This window comes from Mytilus edulis, chromosome 11 (genome assembly GCF_963676685.1).
Source record: "Mytilus edulis chromosome 11, xbMytEdul2.2, whole genome shotgun sequence".
In the NCBI taxonomy this organism is placed as follows: domain Eukaryota; kingdom Metazoa; phylum Mollusca; class Bivalvia; order Mytilida; family Mytilidae; genus Mytilus; species Mytilus edulis.
In genome coordinates, this window is record NC_092354.1 from 64,442,949 (window position 1) to 64,462,022 (window position 19,074).

At 33.5% G+C, this 19,074-nt stretch overlaps 1 protein-coding gene across 1 annotated transcript; it reads right to left on the reverse strand.

Moving 5' to 3' along the window:
• Positions 1-4,461: 4,461 nt before the first annotated feature.
• On the reverse strand, positions 4,462-18,235 carry LOC139496057 (serine-rich adhesin for platelets-like). Its single transcript, XM_071284491.1, has 4 exons — positions 18,055-18,235; positions 16,157-16,383; positions 11,608-15,627; positions 4,462-6,900 (listed from the first exon to the last, which is right to left on the reverse strand). Exons 1-4 carry the CDS (start codon positions 18,188-18,190, stop codon positions 6,688-6,690), a joined length of 4,596 nt encoding a protein of 1,531 aa, XP_071140592.1. The 5' UTR covers positions 18,191-18,235; the 3' UTR covers positions 4,462-6,687.
• Positions 18,236-19,074: the final 839 nt, after the last annotated feature.

The following is a 19,074-nucleotide window of genomic DNA, read 5'->3' on the forward strand; positions in this document are numbered from 1 at the left end:
TTTATGAAAAAGAAAATGCTGTCACCGAAGTTGTTTTCTTGCTACAAGTAAATATTTTGGAAAATTCAATAAATCACTAAGTTTTTCATATAAATAAACAGTCTAACAAAAAAATTGCAAATCTGTCTCCGAATTTGCAGATTTGTGCAAATAATTAGACCGATTTTGAACTGTAATTGTGCAATCCAAGATGTCGATATATAATGAATATACCATAAATAGTTTAAGGTAGCACAATACAAAGATTTTTTTACTTCCAATCACTAACCTTTAAAATGGTGAAACTTTCTTATGAATGCATAAAAAATAATAAAAGAGGTATAGGCCAACTAAAGTTAATTAGTAGATTTTCATCCAAACTTTTGAAAAAAAATGGGGCGGGTGGGAGTATTTTATTTTTTAATTTTTATTTCTTATGAAATCCTCTTATGACGTGTTCTTCAACTATGCAAGTGTAATAATAAGTTATATTATGTATATACATATATAAGGAATCGTACATAATATTTCAATCTTAACATAAATAAAAATCATTTTTTATACAGTTACGGTTTTGTACGAATGTGTTCCACGATTCGTGCTATTTGGGTATAATTCACAGTCCAAAATTCCTCCCACAAAAACATTTCATCAATAAAAAAATCACAGTTTTCTAAATCACAGAAATTTGTGTCATGCCGCGATTTGCCATCTTGGACGCAGCGTATTACTTGTAACCCGATTAATTCTCTCCTTGAAATCAATCTCTATTCTCGTTTGACGATTTTGTCATCATAGAGCTGCAGAATCTTTTTTAATTACTCGAAGTAAAACAAAAACCGAAATTTGAAACAGGAAGTTTGGAAGGAAACAAAATTTTTGACGGTTACCGGAAACGGAGATGAACAAATCCGGAAATTGTAAATTTTTCAAAATAAAAAAAATCGGGGCGGAACGATTTTAGAGGGGCGGTCGGGGATGAAAATCTATCAATTAATTTTGATTGGCCATATATAGATAGATAAAAGATTGATCTTTTAAATGGATGCAATATTTTTATTATGCAATTAATATGTAATCAATTATTACATAATTAGTGGCAAAATCGCGATCAGTTCACTTGAATGAATTTAGCTCTATCACCTCTTTAACTATACAGAAAATTTTAACGAAATCTTAATCAACACACCATGGGCTTCAAAAGGGTGTCTCAGATTGTCTCTATGGTATTCCATTCTCTCATAAATCTCTGATTAGTGTAAACATCCTTACCACATAAAAGAAGATAACGTTTAATTAGGTGTAAAATTTGTTCTATACATTCTATCTGAAATCTGAGACACCCTTTTTTAGATAATGGCCATAGGAACAACATGTAATAAAATCAACCCTCTAGGGATACCTATGCAGAAGCTAATTTCAATTGAAAGTGGAAATTTGGTGAAAAATATTTTAGACACAGTTAACATTATAATTTGTTACATAATTGTTGCATAATACTAACATTGCATTAATTTGAAAGAGTAATCTGTTAGCTATCCATAACTACCACTTTTATAAATTTCCAAGCATTATTAAGAAAGTTACAGCATTTTAAAACTTGGGAGTTTGAGTTATAAAATCTTTGTATTGTGCTACCTTAAATAGTGAATAAGTACCGATTATCAGGTTGTCTGCATGTTGATATCGTAAAATATCAGCTACGAGACATAATATGAAGCTTTTTGTCGAGTAAGCGCAGCGAACGAGATCAAAAAGCCTTCATATTATGTCGAGCAGCTGATATTTTACAATATTAATATGCCGATAACCTGATAATCGATTTATCGGGCTGTATTTACGTCTATTGGAAGTATTGTCTTAGTTTCACCAGCAACCGGAAGTTGACTTGATAAGTTCGGGTCAAATATATCAACGTCGGTTCAAACATTATGACGTCGCTGATATGTCCGGGTCAAAGTTATTAAGGCCAGGTCAACGTATTTGACGTCACAAAGCCGTGATTTGAAGTTTTATTAAGAGCTGAGCAGATTGATATAGACAGTTGGACGACCGATAATTAATAATAGACTCAACATATCTGCTATCAGCCCAAGTTCCCCATAATGACAGATGCAAAACAGTAACCTTTATGAGCACACTCACTAAGCCCACGTTGTCACTAGGCTTTCAAAATTTACTACAGTTTTGGGTTAAAAGACTCCAAATTCCTAGTAAATTCAAATGATTAAAATTTCATGTTGATAAGCATCTGTTCATATTATGTCTCTATTATCTACAACGTTTCATATAATTAATTCTGTTGAGTGGATTCAGAGGATTTGCAATGACACACTGTTTGCAGTAGATTATTTAAGTTCAAACTCTTGTAACAAACATGAATCATAGTTTCAATGTTGGGATGCATTTTCTATTTGTATCCATCTGAAGAGTTCAGACTTTGTCAACTGATTTTATAGTACGTTCTTATGTTGAAATGTTACACCACTGTCCTAGGTTGCTGGATCCCACTAACATGTTTAACCCCGCCAATTTTTGTTATTTGTTGTCCGTTCCAAGTCGGGAGCCTGAAATTCAATGGTTGTTTGTTGCCGTATCACATATTTATTTTTTTTACATTAATTAAGCCGTTAGTATTTCGTTTGAATTGTTTTACATTGCCATTTCTGGGCCTTTAGTAGCTGACTATGCGGTATGGGCTTTGCTCATTGTTGAAGTTCGTAAGTTGACATATAGTTGTGTGAGACAACTCTTCATTAGAGACCAAATGACACAGAAATTAACAACTGCAGGTCATCGTAAAACCCTCAACAATGAGCAAAACCCATACCGTATAGTTAGCTATAAAAGGCCCCTAAATGACAAATATAAAAAAATTCAAACGCGAAAACTTACGGACTAATTTATGAAGATTGAAAACAAAACAAATATGTAACACATCAAGTAACCAAGAGCTCATAACTTGTGACAGGCACATACAGAATGTGGCAGAGTTAATTATGTTAGCGGGATCCCAACCTTCCCCCTTTACCTGGAACAGTAGATATAACAGTACAGCAAAAACCTGGTTCTTTGACAGGGTGATGCCTTCTGCTATGTACGCAACACCTTAAATCTTTTGCAAGTAAATGTGTTTTCTGCAGAATGAAATAATGTAAAAATGACCTTTTGTGTTTGAGGCCAGTTCTAGTACCTGTGTTTCTTTTGTTCCGTTGTTTTCCTCTTATAGTCTTGTCGAGTTCCATCCGTTTTGGTTTGTGACTCGGATTATTTTTTTCAGTAAAACCGATTAATGACGATTGAACATCGGTAAACTACTATTGCCTTAATTTATGCTATTTGTTTATTTTTGGTGGCAGAAGCCAGGGTGCCCGTATAGAGACATTGACTTTTGTCAGTGTAACCGACATTCACACTTCTTCAGATTGGAATTGAATGCACCTCCTACGTGCGGGGTTCTAACTAACAACGTTAAGGATGTAATCTTCTGAACTTTCAGTCTCGTTGAAATCTCGTTCTGGAATTACTTCCAAAACATTGGATACAAGTGGAAAATATCATGATACATACATGATAATGAATTTTAAAAATATTATAATCAAACATCACTCTGAAAAAAATTGTGTACTTACAATGAATAGTTTTTGAGTAATCCAATTTTCAAATTTTACGACCAACCAAGTCAGTCTTTCTAGCCAAAATTTTCAGAAAATGGGTGAGGGGAACAAAATATTATTTTACAAGAATCTTTTTTGTCTTTTCAAATTTCTTATATATGTGTATTTTTTTCAATCATTTGTAACACAAAAGTTGAAATAATATGCATTTTGTTCTTAAAACTGAGAACAATCACAAATTTACAAAATTGACAGTATGGTAAATTTGACACAAAAAAAACACCATCAAAATCTGATAACACTTTCTTATATCAACACCTACCTATAGATATTTTTAAAGATTGGTCCACTTCATCTTTTTTTTCACGATAATAGCCCAAAAATAGTTAAAGTTGATGAAAAATGGGAAAATCATCAAAATGTGGTATTTTTAAAGGCCCGTAGAAAAAAGGAAGTGCACCACCATATGATTTTTTTTCACCAATTATTTCTTCAAAGTCATATAAACTCAAAAATCAGGCTAAGAAAAAAAGTTTATTTCTAAAAATGTTTGGCTCCTCAGAGGTGTACATTCTTAGAAATTAAAGTATTCTAAGGATCATGTGGTGATAGAAAACAAATTATTTACAGCGGATTCCATTGAGTGTATAGCGAAAGGTAATATCTTTGGTTAGCTTGCTTGCTAGCTGAACCGTGAAGTCATTATTAGGTCTGATATACTACCCTCCTTTCGAAGTAGCATAGTCCATCAGACAAATCGATTAGTTAAAGGTTAAGCAGTAATATGGTTGGAAAAATGTTTCTCCATAAAACATGTTAGTCAAAGGCAGGTTATTTTGTTAATAATTTTATTGAATGAGTGAGTACTTTGTTGAGCACAAAACCAATAACAAAACAAATAAGGGACGACATCAAAAGATCAATGTAAGATAAAAACAAACTTAATTCAAATAGTTTGGGGTGCGGGGGGAGGGGGGTTGAACTGCTGCAAGATTTGGTTATCCGACATTGATTTTTACATATATCCATATGGGTAAATCAATTTTTCCCAAATTAAGTTAATAGGGGGGTAGGGGGTCAGTGAAAAAACTATTTGAATTAAGTTTTTTTTATCCTTCATTGAACTTTTGATTTCGTCCCTAAATATCTCATACCATACTATAAATTCACACAGATATAATGCTATGTTTTATGAATGCGACTGAATTGTCACGATAAGAATTACAATAACTTCTATTTAGCATAATATCACCTTCGAAATGCAACTCATACCATACTATAAATTCACATAGATATAATGCTATGTTTTATGAATGCGACAGAATTATCACGATTAGAATTACAATAATTTCTATTTAGTACAATATCACCTGCGAAATGCAACTTTTGGTAGGAGAAACACGGCAATTACTTTATTAATCTCCAACTGGGGACATTCGAATGCGAATATATATAAAAGGTGAAAAACAACCAACAATCAATTCGCGTCAAGGTCGGCTAGAAAGGGCTTAATGTAAATCAAAGTACCTCGGAAAAAAGTTGGGTTACAGTATTATATCACATTTGCAGTAATATAAATGCTCAAAAACATTTTATCACAGTGAGTTTGTATCAACACATCTGTATATATTGTTGTAAGATTTTAAATTTCAGTTAGCCAAGTTTAATAACATTGCAATAGAAAAGAATGGTGTGTACAACAAGATAAATGTATACCTAATAGTTAAAACAAATTCATGTTGCCAGTACAAACATTTGAAATACTACGACGTAAAAAAAGTCGTCGAAGTTGAATATATACTGAGGGCATTTATTGCAATGACAGTCTTATAGTAGATAGATTTCTCTACACTTCAAATTAGTATGACCGTAGGAAACAAATGTTCCAATCTAGTAATACAATCAGGAAGAGACAAATCTAGTAAATAATAAAAAAATCCAAAAGAGGGTACATTGAGCGAACCATAAAAGGATATGAGCGATCAACAACATGAGCGTTAAATTGATCACCAGCCTAGCGAATTAACATGTAATTTAAAAATATCGGTACCGGAACACTGCAATTATTCAGTTGCCCACCACGAGCTGTAAAATATATCTAGCTGTAGGATATTATGATGGACGAATATGTAGAAACGTCAATGAAACAACGTCATAGTTAACATTCAGATGGCAGTAGTGTGTACATTTTAATTGCGCGCGTTATGATTCTTATATGCTTTCTTGTGGTACAATTTAAATTCAAATATATATATGCATTAAGAATTTCATTAAGTACGTTAAACTAAAAAAACGTTTTGAAAAATACAGTCTTTTTGATTGTCACAAAAAAGCAATGATATGTCTGAGCAAAAAAAAGTTCGGAATTAGGATCACTTCTAAATACATAAAACATAATATGTTCCTGTTATTTACCTTTCATAATTGGCCGTTTCAGAATCTAAAGCATCATGGGTAATTTCATTGTTCGTACCCCAAAGTGAAAATAACGTTACGTCATTGGTTGATTTTCCATTGTTTATAACGTTTTAAACCAATCAAAACGCTTTGGTGTACGCTTTTGAAAATATTACCCAGGATGCATTAGATTCTGAAACGGCGAATTGAGTATTGAGCGACATCCATGTATCGTTTATCGTGACATTTACAAATGATTCCTCCTTTTTAACATGAATTCATGATGGAAACTCAATTCAGAGGCCAGCTGAAGGACGCTTCCGGGTGCAGGAATTTCTCGCTACATTGAAGACCTGTTGGTGACCCTCTGCTGTTGTTTTTTATTTGGTCGGGTTGTTGTCTCTTTGACACATTCCCCATTTCCATTCTCAATTTTAATATGTAAATATGTGGAATTAACTACTGGTATGTAACCAAAATTTGTTATGCAAATTTTCAAGCCAACAATTCTATGTTCCATCACTCAGATCCAGATCCTTTGCCTTTGGAATGAAAAATTTCAAGCTTCTGGCATTCTAAACAAAATAATTCTGCAATAATCTTGCACACAAGTGAACACATCATAATAAAATGAATGCTATGGATAATATAAAGAAACTATGCCATCAACATCGATCAAACTAATACACCGATGTCAATATGTAATCCTACAAGTGAATGGACTATTTTGTACATTTTCATCTGACCATTTGACACAGATGATATAAATGCCCGGATGTCTGACCTCATATATGACTTCATATAGATTATCTCCCGTATACACGACACATGTTTCTACTACACTGTGTGACCTCGGACCATAGATGTTAACAGACAGGGAACCATTATCCAATGCATTTGTCCAGACCTGGAAAATAAAATGAATACTCTGTGTAAGTATTAGAATAATCAAAACAAATCAAATTGCAGAAAGTACACAAGTGTCAAACAACCTTACCACGTGTTGAAGTCATCACTATGATTTTGAGATTAACAACAGCAATAAAAACCCTGTTCCGTTGCTTTTTGTGATTATTTTGGGGAGTTGTTGTTGTTCATGAATTGATTTTTTTGTCATGGATATGTTTATATTTGTTCTATTACCAATGTTAACGGTACCCTTGTGTACTCGACTCGAATCTTAAAATTGACTAGAATTGTCAGTTTTCCTATCGACGGTTATGTGATTTTCTCCCGGCACTCCAAAAGCGGTGCTTAAAATTGGCGTTAAAACACAATAAATCATAAACAAGAATGTGTCCATAGTACACGGATGTCCCACTCGCACTATCATTTTACATGTCCATTGGACCGTGAAATTGGGGTCAATACTTTAATTTGACATTAAAATTAGAAAGATCATATCATAGTTAACATGTGTACTAAGTTTCAAGTTGATTGGACTTCAACTTCATCAAAAACTACCTTGACCAAAAACTTTAACCTGATCTTCACACTACCTTCTTCTTTGTTCAGTGGACCATGAAATTGGGGTCAATACTTTAATTTGACATTAAAATAAGAAAGATCATATCATAGGGAACATGTGTTCTAAGTTTCAAATTGATTGGACTTCAACTTCACCAAAAACTACCTCGACCAAAAACTTTAACCTGAAGCGGGACGAACGAACGGACGAACGAACGGACGAACGGACGAACGGACTAACGGACGAACGGAGGCACAGACCAGAAAACATAATGACCCTCTACTATCGTAGGTGGGGCATAAAAATAATATATTTTTAATTCTATGTTCATACGTTCAGAAATAATTATGAAAACTTCGATTTCAATTCCTTCAAGCAAAGTTGACAATTGATGGGTGTAGCTTTTTTTTGTTGCTTAAACTCAATTTCACTTTTACACGTCTGTTTTCTTGTCAATTGGTTGTTTCTGTCTAATAAACTCATCATATATACCAGAATTAAGTTTTGTGTTTTTCGCTTGACGTGCATTTCGTCCACAAATGATTCATCAGTGACGCTCGAATAAAAATAGTAAAAAGGCCAAAAAGTACTTAGTTGAAGAGCATTTAGAACCACAATTGTTATGAGTTATTCCAAATACAGCTAATGTAATCTATTCCTGAGGTAGAAAATCATCAGTATTTCAAAATTCAAAAGTATACATCAGGTACATATATTGCATCTGCGTGAAGTATGTTATCTAAGTTATTAGTTTGAAAATTCAATACACTATGTTGATTTTGTAATAAAAACTAAATGATTAGCCTAGCTATTACAGTAAATCCATAGTTTTGTAAGCATTGAAGCCACGGTAATTAAAACAAAGAATGAAGTATTTTGATACTGCTTTCTATATATATATATATATATATATATAACTCGTGTGTGACTATTGAAGTACATTAAGTCGTCTAAAAATAGGAAAGGTTATATGGGTTGATTCAAAATCATCTATAATAAAATTTAATTTCTTTGGGATTGGTCATTTACTGACTGCAATCGTTGACATTTGATTTTAATTACACCCCTTTATCTCTTTCATCCAAATGTCATTTTATTTCAAAGACTTCTTACAGGAGAGATTTTACAAAAGCAATGAAATTGAAATACCATCAGTCACGTTTTCACGAGAAAAACAACTATTTTCCGAGATTTCAAGACATATGGCATGTTGTATTTTTAAGTCATTATTTTACTAAAGAAACTCGCTTTACATTTATAAAAGAATACTTTAAAAACCATTTAATCAAAAATGTTTTTGACATATTGAATGAAACGAATTTAGAAAACTAATAAAAGAAACACTGCATTTCTACCTGCATTTTAAAGGAAGTGTTCCTAAAGGATGATTTACAACATGTACAATTCAATCGCTCTTACAAATTCTGACAATAACTCAAATAATGATCATCATTGTACAGAATGTATTCTCCCTCTGATAATATTTCAATAACCATTTAATCTATGTTATACAGTTCAATTATTTCCTTACTCAAATCAACGAAAAACTTTTTCCTTCTTAGAAAATCAAATGTTGGATCTATTTGTTTTAATAAAACATCTTTACGTTGGTTTCATTCTTCTTTTTTTACTTATACGACTATAAAATGACAGAAAAACACATAAATTGTATTGTTTGCAAAAATTCTGTCTGTTGCATGTGAGGAGAAATATCTATCAGCTTCAAGCATATACATATTGCATCCGCAAAACACGGCGTGATGTATGTTATCTAAGTTATTAGTTTGAAAATTCAATACTTTATTGATTTTGCGATAAAAACTATATGATTAGTATAGTTATTACAGTAAGTCCATAATTTTGTAGGCGTTGAAGCCAAGATAATTAAAACAAAGAATGAAATATGTTATACTGCTTTCTATATATATATATAACTCGTGTGTGACTATTAAACTACATTAAGTCGTCTAAAATAGGAAAGATAATATGGGTTAATTCAAAATTCAAAATCATCTATAATAAAATTTAGTTTTTTTGGGATAGGTCATTTACTGACTGCAATCGTTGACATTTGATTTTAATTACATCCCTTTATCTCTTTCCCCCAAATGTCATTTTATTTCAAAGACTTCTTACAAAAGTAATTGGTTTGAAATATCATCAGTTACGTTTCAACGAAAAATGAAATAGTGTCCGAGATTTCAAGACATACTAGTATGTTGAGGCATGCAGTATATTTCAGACATTATTTTACGAAAGAGACTTGCTTTACATTTAAAAAAATCCTTTAAAAACCATTAAATCAGAAATGTTTTTGACAAATCGAATGAAGCGTATTTGGAAAAACAAATAATTGAAGCACTGCAATACTACCTCCATTTTAAAGGAAGTGTTTCTAAAGGAGGATTTACATCATGTATAATGCAATCGCTCTTACAAATTCTGACAATAAGCCAAATGATGATCACTATTGTACAGAATGTATTCTCCTTCGGATAATTGTTTAATATTCCTTTAATCTATGTTATAAGGTACAACAATGTCTTGACTCAAATTGACTTAAACCTGTTTCCTTCTTAGAAAATAAAATGTTGAATCTATTTGTTTTTTAAAATAAAACATCCGTTTGTTGGTTTCATTCTTCCTTTTAATGAAGTGAACGACTAAAAAATGACCGAAAATACACAAAACGATTGTAATGTTGTTAAAAATCCTGTCCGTTTTACATGTGTTGAGAAATAGTATCAGCTTCATGCTGGCTCATATATTTGTTCACTCAGGTTATTTTTTTATTTACACGCATAAACTGATCGATGAAAAGTGTTGAATAACTGCAGTATTTTCTTATGTTTAGTACTCTTTTCCAGAGGTATCAGAATGCTGCATGGATACACTACACATCAACTAATATTGCCTAGGAAGGTCTTCGTAAGGAACATGTTGTTGTCTTTCTACCTTTCAACACCAGGAAAAATAATTTAGAGGTCATTTAACGGATAAAGAAATACAAATGAATCGAACGTTATGTCGTTCGCTCTCAAATCAAGAATTTCTTCTGTTTTGTAGTTTATTGACAAAGTCATTTGTTTTACAATACCAATGCAGTGCTGTGGTATTATCGAGGCAGTGCTGCGGTATAGTCGAGGAAGTGTGAGATCGAACCCCGATAGGTTCAAACGAAAAACTCGAAAATATGATTTGCTTCCTCTGTGATAAGCAATAAAATAAATGGAAAAATTATTTCAGTCTCAAAAACATTCGAAAAGAAGGCACTATTAATTTTAAATGTCCAAGCGCTTTATCGTTTTTCCAGAAAAGCAAAATGCCACACACTTGAAATCCAGACATGCGAAGAGCTTTTTAACCATTTTAATAATTGAGTTCGATACTTGAATGTGGGTTTAATCGCTAATAATATTAATTATTTGGCGTTTCATAAACTAAAAGATAAATAAACATGTACTGATTTACATTTATAAAACTAATGTTCCTACATCAAACCGATATGATGTACTTATATATTGCCATTATACAAGGTTATGTATTTTGCGAACTGTTAAATATAACGGTATTTGATGAGACTGTCATTAAAGTGAGAGGGTTAGCGCTATAGAACCAGGTTTAATCCACCATTTTCAACATTTGAAAATGCCTGTACCAAGTCAGGAATATGACAGTTCTTTCCATTCGTTTTTGATACGTTTTGTGTTTTGATTTTGCCATGTGATTATGGACTTTCCGAATTGATTTTCCTCTGAGTTCAGTATTTTTGTGATTTTACTTTTTAATGACGTCTTTACACTTAATCCGTTTAATATGTACTGATTTATATTTTAGTATGGAAGAAAATGGGTTTTTAATTATTTTCAGTAATTGCGAGTACTCTGAGCTCGGTATTTTTAATCTGTTGTCTTTACGTAAGTTTTTTGTCTTTGACAATTTGATTATTATAGTCATCTGATACTATACAGTTTGTCCTTATGATGAGCGATTGAACAGAGTTTAGAGATCACAAACATATTTAACCTCACCTACTATACGTTATTAAATTTAGCTCATTGTTGAAAACCGTATGCTGACCAACATTGTTTATTTACAAGGTACGGTATTACAAAAATAACCCTAGCCCGATCAGACGATTCTTACCTGAAAATTATTTTTCATTCCGACATGACCCTCTATAAGTCCAATGCCATCCGCCTTGCACACAAAATCATCATCTTCTTCAGTCGAAACAGAAGATGAAAATGTCTCGTTCTCACCGTCGCTGCAAAACATTTCATCATGCTCAAAAGAGGCTATCGTGCTGCGTTCCATTACAATGACGTCATTAATTTGAAGGAAAAATGGATGTTCCAATGTGCTGGTATATCTTTTCGGAATGTCCTTAGCCAAACTATTATTACTGATTTCCGAAAAATCGTCAGAAGAATATATACGTTGACTGTGACTAGAGTGCTCACTTTTTGGAGAGAAGGACCTACATGAGTCATTAGTAAATACCTCATCTGCCATTTTGATTTTATACATAGCGTCGATGTCACGTCCTTCTCGGTGTTTTTGGGGGGTTTTCAAATCTAAATTTTTGAAGTCGTTCAAATGAGACAGTAAATTTGTCCTATTGTCTTTAGTAACGCCAAATCCATAGTAAGACTCGTCCACACTGATAGAAGAAGATGTGGATTTCGTTTGTAATGCTTTTTGAGAAAAAGATACATTTGAGTTGATATTTGCCAGATATTCCGAGTGTGCACGTAGTTTTGTGTCTTCTAAATTCATTTCATCATTGCGCGAAACAGTCACGTTGTTTATATCTTTAGCATCATATGCAGCCTTATCGTTTGTATCAACAAAGCTAATTTGGGAACCGTTTCCATTTGTTTTTGATTTAAAATCTACATCTTCAATGATGTCATTCTTTTCTATTTCATATCGCTTTGATTTCTCATTAAAATTTTGTCGATCTGAAATCAAATATTCTGGCATTTCTATATTTACATGTGATTGCTGTTCTTCGTCTTGAGAATATCCAAACTTATCTGTGGTCTCAAGATCATATACATTTGATTTACTACTACTTTTAGTCAGTTTCGGATCTAGAGGAATCTTTCCTTTATATGGACGTCTGCAAAGAATTTGATGTTGATTATCACCAGTAAACCGGAAGTTGCTGTACAGAGACGCGCGTCGTCCTGACAATATGCCGTTATCGTCATCAACGCCACTGTCTGTTGTTTCTATAGTAGATTGTCGAATCGGAGCATTATTAACTCGGAGTTGCGGATGTTTCTCTATCCACGCATGTACATTTTTGTCCCTACTTCGTGTATCAAATACCGAGAAACTTCGCCCTCTATTCGTGACATTGATGCATGGTATCAATTCATCATCATTGTTATTAAGTTCGTTCGTTTCTGCCATTTTCATACACATTCTCCGTCGAAATATGTTACAGTAATCAAAGGCGGAATCCCATTTTGTTTCCTCCACGATATCATTGGCGTACACAACTGTACCCTTGTCACATTTAACCCGTGGAACTACTATAGCAACTCGAGTCTCAAATGGCTTGACTTGTTTTGTCTCATTAGAGATAGTCCGAAATACCGATGAGTGATCATTGCAAATGTCAGTATTTTCTATTTCAATGCTATTGTTTGTACTACATAAATCGTTTGTTGAAGAGTTATCGTTTCTAATATTTGTACCTTCTATTTCATCTTCAGGAATATTGTTCGGTGTGGATAAACCTAAACTGTGGCAATCATTCGATATGAAGCTACTTACATCGTCCAACGAAGGGTCATTGTCTGCATCTGGAAACACAGAAGCCTGTTTTTGTAAGTTTCCTCGTTTTGAGTCACTGCTAAATGTTCTTCGAAAATAAACCTTTTCCTTCTTATCTATGTCATTACTCCTTGTTCGTCGTGCTATAATTTTTTCTGTTGTATTACGTGGAGCTTCGATCATCATTGGTGCAGATTTAACAGAATATTCTGTAATCTGTTTATCAGGATCATTAGTATGTGAAATCGGAAACGAATACATCGGTCGAGAGTTTGAAACCATGCAAGAGGACGCATTGGATTGCATGGTGGCCCTTGGTTCGTCGTCATACATTTCAAATTTTTCGGGTTCAATAAGTGGTGAACTTTGAAGCCAGCCTTCAACATCAAATTTTTCGGAGGCTTCTTTGATGTTTAATTTCTTTAGAGGTTTCAAATCTTTATTCTTTTTTTCTGTTAAATCTTTAGGAAAGATATGTATATTTGAACATTTTTTTTGGTAATCGAGGTCGCTGTTTAATGTTTCGTCTTCATTAGAAAGGGTCAAATTCATCGTTTCCTTGATATCAGTTTGTGAATTTGAATTGTCATATTTACATTCGTCAGTGTGATGTAATTTATGATCTTCATTTTTCATAAGTAAACACTTAGATCCTACATTCCGCATAAAATTTGGCGGTAAGCTTACTTCAGCATTTGATTCTTGTCGAGACCCAGACATCGAATCCGATATGCTACCACAAGAGACCAAGCTCTGTGATGTGGTGATTGCTTTTCCACTTATGTAGAAACATGCTTTCCGTAAACTACTAGACTGTAACATTTTAAGATTAGGGGAAGCTTTCGGACTTCCATTATTATGGTCTTGTGATTCTGGATTACGTGACATGATATCACCATGCGCACACTCAAACAGTTTTTTCAGTACTTTGTCTTTGTCTAGACTTGATTCTGATAACGAACGATTAAGTACAACTATATTTGAAAGTCTCTTGTCTTTACCTGGTAGTTTGTTTTCCGTATTCCCTAACTTTGGAATAGCGCTATCTGAATTTTGGCGTGTAATTCCATATTCCCGCTTAGCCATGCTTTGAAGACAACAATCAAGAAATTTCTGGCTTATTTCATTGCCGAATCCTGAAAATGGTCTTTTGACGTCACTTCCGTTTGAATTACTTTCCTGATCTGAAGTAGTCGCAGAACTCAATGTTAATGACGATTCAGTCCCAGGAACATCGTTATATGCAGATTTCTCCTTAATTCTTGCCATCGTTGGTTCCAGATTCATTTTTCGTTTTTCCACGTTCGGACTTGACGACCTTGACCTTTGACGTCTCAGATTAGATATGTCCTTTGCTGCTCGTAGCATAGCAGGACTAGACGACCTCGAAGAATGCGCAGTTCTGTGATATGAACTTCCATCTTCATCTGTATAATCAGAGATATCGGTTAGACTACTTTGACGAGAGAGGGGAGGAGTTTGGCTTTCAGTTATGATAATTTCTTCTCCATTTCGTGCTATGACTTTCTTCAAAATCCTACGTTTTGTTATAGTATATTGTTTACGGATGCGTTGTGGAGATGCAGAGACTGTTTCTGAACAACTTTTACTGTCATTTTTTATTTTTCTTTTATCTGGAGTAGAATTGTGTTCCTGTAAGTTATTTCCATCAAAAGACATTGAGAGTGAATCCAATAAAAGACGTTTTCCGGTTGACTCTGATATTCCTCGTCTATTGACGTCACTAAGTTTATAAACTTTTATTTTAAATGGAGATCCTTCCACGTGTTTGTCTTGCCAGCGTAATGACAAGGTGTGAATACCTGCTGATACAGGTGTAAAAGACATTGCAAAACAACCTTCACTGCTGCACGTGCAATTAAAATCGAATGCGTTATAGACAGCATGGCCACCATATTGTGTTACATTCTTCCATCTTACGTAAGTGTTGCCATGGCTGTCCTCTAAGTAGGCTAATACTTTTGTATCTCCAGCAGGTACTTTTTGGTCCGGATTTAAACGTTTAACGACTTTATTTTTATTGTTCAGTATAGTTTCGCTTGATTGATGAAGACTAACAATTTTTTCACTGTATACTTCATTCCTGGGACCTTTCAGTTGTAAATACATGTCGAACATACCAAAGACATTGGAGATGGTAACAGTAAACTTGGTCTTACGTCCCACTACTCCTGCCTTTAACCCCGATCCCTTAACAGTACAGCAGGCAATCGGTTTACTAATTGAACAGGATCCAGTTATCTCGATTTCATTTTTCGATTTCTTTTCAGATGCCCACTTTATAGTAGAAATTAAATTAAAGATTTTACGTTCTGTACGTTTGTTTGCAATGGCCATTTCTTCTGGTGTAACCATATCCTAAAAGAAAAGATACATCAAATATAGCGGTTACTAGATAATCTATGAATAGGAAACAACGCAAAAAAGACATATAAATTTAATAACACAAAGTGAAGACGCTCAATGCATAATAATAGTTTGCTTTTCTTTGTCGACATGGAATGAAATTAAGCAGCTGCACGTAATACGAGAGGTATAAATGTTCCAGTGAAAGTATTTTAGCCGATTTAAGATTGTCGAGAAAAGATATCGATCTTACCGCCTAAACATTTATAAAAATATGATTGGCTAAAAGTGACAGTGTGACGATATTTAATATAGGGTAAGTGATATGGGGTTATGTTTTTTTTTCAGTGAGATGAATTCGTTACACAGTGTGCTAGTGCTGTTATATAAATTTTCTAGAGCGGTATCGAAGACCTGACTTAAAGCAGCAGACGTATGCTTGTGTTATCGTTTTTTAAGAAGTTCAATCCCTAGGCATCCGCCATTAAAATGTATAGTCATGCATAACGTTAACAGTTCATTGTTTCTGCATCTCACTTACCTGGGGAATCTTTAGATATTGCTGTGCCAGTCTAATTCCAAGCCGACAGTTGTTAACTCTATTGTGCGTTTTTAAGTTTTTGTAACCTGGGCAGGATCCGGGTAACACAGATTCCAGCAAGGCACAAAGTGATATACCATCGTGCCATGAGGATGAAAAATTCTCAACTGATCGGTCTGGAATTTTGGTCTTTATCCAAAGCAGAATGGACAATTTTCGCTTTGACTCTATAAAACAAAGAAATTGTGTTTAGAATTTGTTTATGTTTCTACTTTTGACTGCATTTTTTTTGTCAAATAAGTAAGGCTGCAAGTAATATTTATATGAATAATGCGAAAAATATCGTCACGGCTTTCTTCCTGGAAGTATAATTTATATCTCCCAAACGATATTTCCGGACTTGTATTTCCTATCATGATTTCTTTGGTAGAGGGTTGCTGCTCACAAGAAAGTTTTCAAATCAAGAGTTCCAAATGCTGAAGTTTAAATCATCCCTTCGTAAATTTTACGGACGCCATCACGAGTTGGTTGACCGTTAGGGAATAACTGTTTCACAATGATATCAGACATGTTCCTTATGTCGTGACTACAATCCCTTTCCCTTTTCAAAAATGTGACCTACCGAATAAGACTATCTACCGGGTTTGTAATAAAATGAGCAACACGATGGGTGTCACATGTGGATCTTGATCTGCTTTCCCTTCCGGAGCACCTCAGATCACCCTCAGTTTTTGGTGGGGTCGTGTTGCTTAGTCTTTAGTTTTTTATGTTGTGTCTTGTGTCAGTATATTTACGATCTATGAGTTTGACTGTCCCTCTGGTATTTTTCGCCCCTCTTTACGTTGTTAAAGCATATTTTCCCTCCCCATGCCGTCAAGCTTATATTTGCTTGATAGCAATAAAAATACATCTATTGCCACGGTCCATTTTTCGGAAGAGACAGCTAATATCACATTACAAATATACAAAGCGACTCAACTGTTACGACTAAACTACAAACCATATACAGCCATATTTAGGCGTAACACTTAATCGAGTGAATAAAAATTCTGACAATATGCGTGTAAAATTGATTTTATTCTTTAATTAACCCAAATGACATTTAAACCTTTTTGTTTCATACCACATCGTTGTTTTTTTTTTTTGATTTTTCATTAAATCGCCAATGGTTTAAGCTTATATTTAAAATAGATCGTAAATATAACATCATTATTATCTACGACGCAAAAAGGTAATTATAAGATAAATTTGCCGTGGATTCAAAACAAAGACAGGATATTACTGAGGAGATCATACTCGGTTTTTTATTTATTTTTTATATCATTTGTACGATTTGTGGATTAATTTTTTTAATCTCTAAAAATTCTTACTACATAAATATATATTTTTTGTTTTATTCTTAAATAAAACAAAATGACATTTAAATGACAATGTCGTTGCTTTAAGCTTTTAATAAAATCGCCAATACACTTAACTTTAATATGGATTGCAAATAAAATCTCATAATAATCTATGACGTAAGTATGGAACGTAAGCGGTAATTTTGATATACAATTTTGTCTGAGATTTTGTCTGAGGAGAAGAATTTTCTTTTTTACAAATATTGTTTATCAATCATTTGGACGATAGTTGATTTAATATTTAAAAAGGTATACCACTGTAATAAACGATAAAACGGCGACAACTCAAAGACAATGAAATACATTTAGACACAAACCATTCATCATTTGTTTGGATAAGTCATGTTTTTTTTCTTCGGAGGATAATTTGTGTTCATTATATTTTGATAAAAAAAGATATCCTGAGTTTCAATGAAAGCAAAGATTTTGTTCCTTCTCTTCCCTCCTGAAACAGGGTATTTCGATTAGAAAACTTAGTACCTTATGACTGCTTCTTACCTGAGTATAAAAGGTTGACAATCCTCTCTTTGTATCGTGGTTTGAAAGGTATATTGCCATTATAATCATTGTAGTATAGCGTCTTCTCCTTCTCTCTGATATAATACACTGGGTTAAAGATGTAGATATAAGACATGTAATATAACACATAGGAACAACCACTTCTTATCACCACCCATAACTTCTGGAACCTAGTAACTAAAAACGAAAATAAAAATTATTTACTGATACATTCAGATACATAACGGTACTCATAACTTCTGGAACTTGGAAACTACAAACGAAAATTACAATAAGTTCCGGATACATTCAGATACATAGCGGTACCCATAACTTCTGGAACAATATAACTAAAAACGGTAATTACAATAAGTTCCGGAAACATACAGATATGTAGTATCATTGACAAAACGTGTAAACGCACAAAAAATAGAATGGGCATAACGCCATACATGAATCACTCGCCCTTACACGTAGAGTCCAACAATATTTCAAAGTGATTAAACCTTGTTAAATTTTAGAAGACGATTAAAAAAATATTTCCTCGAATGTCACCAACTAAATTTGACTTGTAACGGATTGTTTCTTACATGAGCAACACGACGGGTGTCAAATCTGCCTACCCTTCCGGAGCACCTGAGATCACCCGCGATTTTTGGTGGGTTCGTTTTACTAAGTCTTTAGATTTTTAAGTTATGTTTTGTTTTCTTTATTTGTTTTTTATGTCTTCTTTTTTTCTGTCATGGGTACAGTTTGTTTTCGACGTTTGAGTTTAAATGTCCCTTTGGTATATTTCGTCTCTCTATAAATACAGGAATTTGTTTTTTTTTCTAATTATCAAAAAAATATATCAATAAAAAGGCAAAAGTATGCACTCGGATGCAGTCTTACACACGACGATGACAGACAACTTGCATAACACATGTGTTAAATATTATTTGCATTCAACTTATTGCAGCATTTTCAAACATACAAGCGAAATTTTCAAACAGCGTGTAGGAGGCTGAGTAAACAGTAAAT